Raw genomic sequence first — 5,000 nt, 5'->3', positions numbered from 1 at the left:
CTGTACCGTCAGGCATCATGCTGCTATGTTGGGGACCCGGGTTCGATTCTGAGCCAAGGTCATTTCCTGATGCTCCCTCTCATGTCTCTCTCCCACTCGCTCCCAGTCACCATCTCACACTGTCCTGTCAGGTAAAGAGAGAGTGAGAAGAGAAAACGAAGGATACTTAATAAAAAAACAGATTTAAAGGTGCACTGTGTAGGATGGTGGCCAGAGTAGGTACCGCATCTATGCTGCTCATTGAAACTGTGCTGTCTTCTTCCACAATATGATTGTCTTGTGAATTTTTACTAAGTAATGAACTAATATTTACTAGTATGACCAAAGTACAGCAGCCAATTTTTTGCAGCTAAAAAAGGACTATTTCTGGAAAATAAAAATGGCGGACATGGAGAAGATCCACCTTTTCATGTATGAAAAGTGCAATTTTCCCAGTCATAATGAATATTTGATGGTGGTGGTAGTATTCATGAAAAAAGGTAACCTTTGTGAATGGGCAGCATGAATTCTGGACAGAAACTGCTAAAAATATTACACAGTGCACCTTGAAAATCTAAAACAAACAAACAATCAAACAAACAAATAAACAAATAAATCAAAAGACATGTATGTAAACAGCTTGCCAAAACTGTAAAACTGACACACTGACACGCAGACAACTACGAAACTAAAATGGACACAGACAAACCCAGTGCATAATAATGCGGTAAAGGAATACAGATGAGGTGCTATTCCTCTTGGCCATCAGTGTTGCCAGATGTGTCTGACCAAATCCCGCCCAAAAGGTTCTCAAAAACCGCCAAAATGTGCTAAATTCCGCCCAAATTCAACAAATTACATTGACTTCTATGGGCCCAAAACGGCTTAAAAAAACGCCAAATGGCCAATTTTTCCCGTTTTTGCCCGCCGACGCTCATCCCAAGTGGCCCAATTGGGCGCACCCGCCCAATCTGGCAACACTGTTGGCCATGTCCATCTCCACCGTCTGTCTTTGTCTTCATCTCGTCGTCTCTTCGTCTTCTCTCCTGTCTGGTTTATAAATTCATCACATGCTCCGAAAGGAATGTGTGTGTGTGTGTGTGTGTGTGTGTAAGTGTGTTCCTTTGTCTCCTGTCTGTCTGTCTGCCTCGGTTATGTCTTTGGCAGTATCTCATTCTGTCTAGTCTCTCTTTGCGTGCGTGCGTGTGTGCGTGCGTGCGTGCATGCGTGCGTTTGTGCGTGCGTGCTTGTGCATAGGCGATATGGTTTATATTTGTGTGTGCATGTAGTATGTGAAGTGTGACTCCCTGTGGGAAGAGGCATCTACAAACTGTATTCATGAAATGATTACATTTCTAGTTGACAATGTGTAAATTGTCCAATTTCCCTACACAGTAATGCTTTTGTGGGTGGGTGAGAGTATGCACCTTTGTGCGTATCCAAACGTGCTTTTTCTCTGCCTGTGTGTGTGTGTGTGTGAGAGAGAGAAAGAGAGAGAGAGAGAGTGTATTGGGATTCCATGTGTTATATTAATGCCATATGTGAGCTAATGTATTACTGCCGCTCATGACCAGACAGTATCAAACACACACACACACACACACACACACACACACACACACACACACACACACACACACACACACACACACACACACACACACACACACACACACACACACACACACACCTCATAGACATACAGGCCTTGTGGATGTTGAATCTAATGTATTACAGCTAACCTCTTCTTCTTCTTCTTTTTCTTCTCCATCATTCTCTCCCCCTCTATCACTCCTCTCCTCTCCTCTCCTCTCCTCTCCTCTCCTCTCCTCTCCTCTCCTCTCTCCCTCTCTCCTATCTCCAGTCGTGTACCGGTCCTGTGCTGTCCTCCAGGGCTGAGCAGTGTGCTGCCTTCAACACTCAGGAGTTCATGGGCCGACTATACGACTGGGAGCCCTTCACTGAAGGTAAGGAGAGAGCGGGGAAGGGGCGGAGGGATGGAGAGAGAGGGATAGAAAAGTAGAGGAAGGGAAAGATGTAGAGTGATGGATAGAGGAAGGGGCTATACGACTGTGGGGCCTTCACTGGAGATGAGGAGAGGAAGGGAGGTATGGAAGGATAGAGGGTGATGGGCAGTGGCGGTCCTACATTGTTTTGTGTCCCAGGCGACACCCCCACTGACGCCCCATCCCCGGCGAAAAATTGGCAAAACGACGCTTATAATAACTGACAAAACCACTAATAGTAATGTTATTATTTACAACAATGGTGGGATAATATGGAAATAACATTTTTAAAGCGATTTTCAATATGTTTCTAACTATTTTAACATGTAGTGATTTTCGCAATGTCATTTGGGGGGCGGGGTTTGTGATGGGATGGAGTTTCACAATGTTGCCCATCCTGTCGGGGGCTGCCCCAGGCAATTGCCTGGTTGGCCCTCCCTTAGGACTTCCCCTGGGTATGCGTTAGGGAAGGATGGATATAGGTGGGATCTAGGGGTGACTATGGGTGAGGGCCAGCTTTACGACTGGGGACCCTTCTGAAGGTGAGGAGAGAGACAGAGCGATGGAGGGGATGGATGGAGGGATTACTTACCATGGATGAAGAGAAGGAGGGAGAGAAGAAGGGATGGAGAGAGAGAGAGTGATGAGGAGGGTGTGAATTTCATGAGCCAACTATACAACTGAGAACCCTGCTGAGATTTCCGAGGAAAGTGCATTAGAGGTAGAAGCAACACTAGTGCTTTAGCCCCCCACTGCCCATCCCCCACCGCCACCCCAGCCAGGGAGCCAGGTATAGAAAGAAAAGAGAGGGAGAGATGGAAGGAGGGACAGATAGAGAGTGATGGTAGAGGGAGGGAGGGATGTAGAGAGGGATGGATTGGAGAGAGAGAGAGGGGTGAAGAGAGATGAACGGAATTATATATGGTGAAGGAGTTCATGGGTCAGGTTTAAGACTGGGAGGAGCTATTGAAGATGGAGAGAGAGAGAAAGAGAGAGAGCGAGAGAGAAAGCGAGAGAGAGAGAGAGAGAGAGAGAGAGAGAGAGAGAGAGAGAGAGAAGGACAAATGAAGGTGATGAAAGGAGAATGTCAGTGGGGGGAGTGTGGAGGTGGGGGTGGGGTGTCAGTGTTTTTATGTGTTTGCGCATATGCATGCAAATATTTAGCCTACTGTATGTGTGGGATTTGGGTTTTGTGTGTGTGTGTGTGTGTGTGTGTGTGTGTGTGTGTGTGTGTGTGTGTGTGTGTGTGTGTGTGTGTGTGTGTGTGTGTGTGTGTGTGTGTGTGTGTGTGTGTGTGTGTGTGTGTGAAGACAAACACGGCAAACGAATCATCATAAGGTCATAAGTCACCAGAGTGGGAGGAGAGGAGGAGGAGGGGAGGAGGAGAGGAGGAGGAGAGGAGGAGGAGAGTAAAGGAGAGGAGGAGAGGAGAGGAGGAGGAGAGGAGAAAGGAGGAGAAGAGAGAAGAGGAGAGGAGAGAGGAGAGGAGAGGAGAGGAGAGGAGAGGAGAGGAGGAGGAGAGGAGGAGGAGGGGAGGAGGAGAGGAGGAGGAGAGTAAAGGGAGGTATTGCCTCATAAATACCAGTGTACAGCTATTGTCCTGGAACACACACACAGACAGGGGCAGTGTGGTGGGTGTGTATGTGTGTGTACATCTATTGTGGGGACTCACAAACATTGAGAAAGTGTGTGTGTGTGCGTGTGTGTGTTTGTGTGTGTGTATTGGGGTGGGGAGTGCCATAATTTAGCCCACCAACATGGGGCTGACTAGAAGACAAAAGGGAAACGAAAACTGACAAAGGGGGAAGTGTGTTAGAGGGGCGTGTGTGTGCGTGTGTGCGTGTGCGTGTGTGCGTGTGTGTTTGTGTGTGTGTGTGAGGGAGAAATACATGAGGCGTGGGTAGCCTAGCAATCAGAGAATTGGGGTTGAAGTATAGTTGGAGGTGTGTGTGTGTGTGTGGGGGGGGGTGTTAGGGGTGTTTTCTTTTTTTGGGGGGTGGGGGGTAATGGGGCCTTGGGGAGCTCAAAAGAGCAGGTGGAGTGGGTGAGAGAGATAGAGAGAGAGAGACTGTGCGTGCGTGCGTGCGTGCGTGCGTGCGTGCGTGCGTGCGTGCGTGCGTGTGTTTGGAGCAACGGGGGCCAGTGGGGGGCGGGGGATTCTATTGGCTGGGCTACATTTGTGGGGGCTAGTTGGGCTAGGTTAGTTCAGGGTGTAGTTGTTGCAGTGATGGGGGAGGGCTGGGGGGTCGTGGACAATTGTTTAGCTTGACTTTAAATAGGGTGCAAGTGGAACTGTGTCAGGGGTGGCAATGTTTTTTCTGTGTGTGTGTGTGTGTGTGTGTGTGTGTGTGTGTGTGTGTGTGTGTGTGTGTGTGTGTGTGTGTGTGTGTGTGTGTGTGTGTGTGTGTGTGTGTGTGTGTGTGTGTGTGTAGTAGTAGTAGTGTGGGTTGGGGCTTCCTGGGGTCAAAGAGTCATGACAGTATAATAAAGAACAACAGTGAAAGACAGAGAGTAGGAGAGAGGGATAGAGAGAGAAAAGCAAAGCAAAACAGTTAGATAGAGAGAGAGAGAGAGAGAGAGAGAGAGAGAGAGAGAGAGAGAGAGAGAGAGAGAGAGAGAGAGAGAGAGAGAGCGCCCAGAACTTTGTAAGGCTGAGCTACCATTCCGTACAGACTCACAGTGAGAGGGAAACTGTGTGTGTGTGTGTGTGTGTGTGTGTGTGTGTGTGTGTGTGTGTGTGTGTGTGTGTGTGTGTGTGTGTGTGTGTGTGTGTGTGTGTGTGTGTGTGTGTTTGAGTGCGTGCCTGCGCACTCACATGTGGGTGGTTGTTCTTCGTGGTAGTTTGTTGGGAACTCTTGGTTGGGGAGCTGTGGTAGGTTGGAAAGTTTGTGGTTTGGGCACGGCAGTACAATATGAGTGCACACTAATATCTTAGTGTGTGTGCCTGCGTGCGTGTGTGTGTGTGCCTGTGTGTGCGTGCGTGTGTGTGTGTGTGCGTGTGTGTGCTTGTGTGTG

At 48.5% G+C, this 5,000-nt stretch overlaps 1 protein-coding gene across 2 annotated transcripts in view; it reads left to right on the top strand.

The window, feature by feature from the left end:
- Window positions 1-5,000, top strand: part of adamtsl4 (ADAMTS-like 4) — a 79,695-nt gene that overhangs the window by 34,167 nt on the left and 40,528 nt on the right. For both annotated transcript variants that reach the window (XM_063199250.1, XM_063199249.1), the window contains exon 5: window positions 1,844-1,946. In XM_063199250.1, coding sequence (XP_063055320.1) covers window positions 1,844-1,946 — 103 coding nt within the window. The remainder of the gene's footprint in view (window positions 1-1,843; window positions 1,947-5,000) is intronic.

Source organism: Engraulis encrasicolus, chromosome 5, assembly GCF_034702125.1.
Source record: "Engraulis encrasicolus isolate BLACKSEA-1 chromosome 5, IST_EnEncr_1.0, whole genome shotgun sequence".
NCBI lineage: Eukaryota > Metazoa > Chordata > Actinopteri > Clupeiformes > Engraulidae > Engraulis > Engraulis encrasicolus.
The sequence above is the reverse complement of the archived record's forward strand: the minus strand, read 5'-3'. Positions and strand labels throughout refer to the sequence as shown.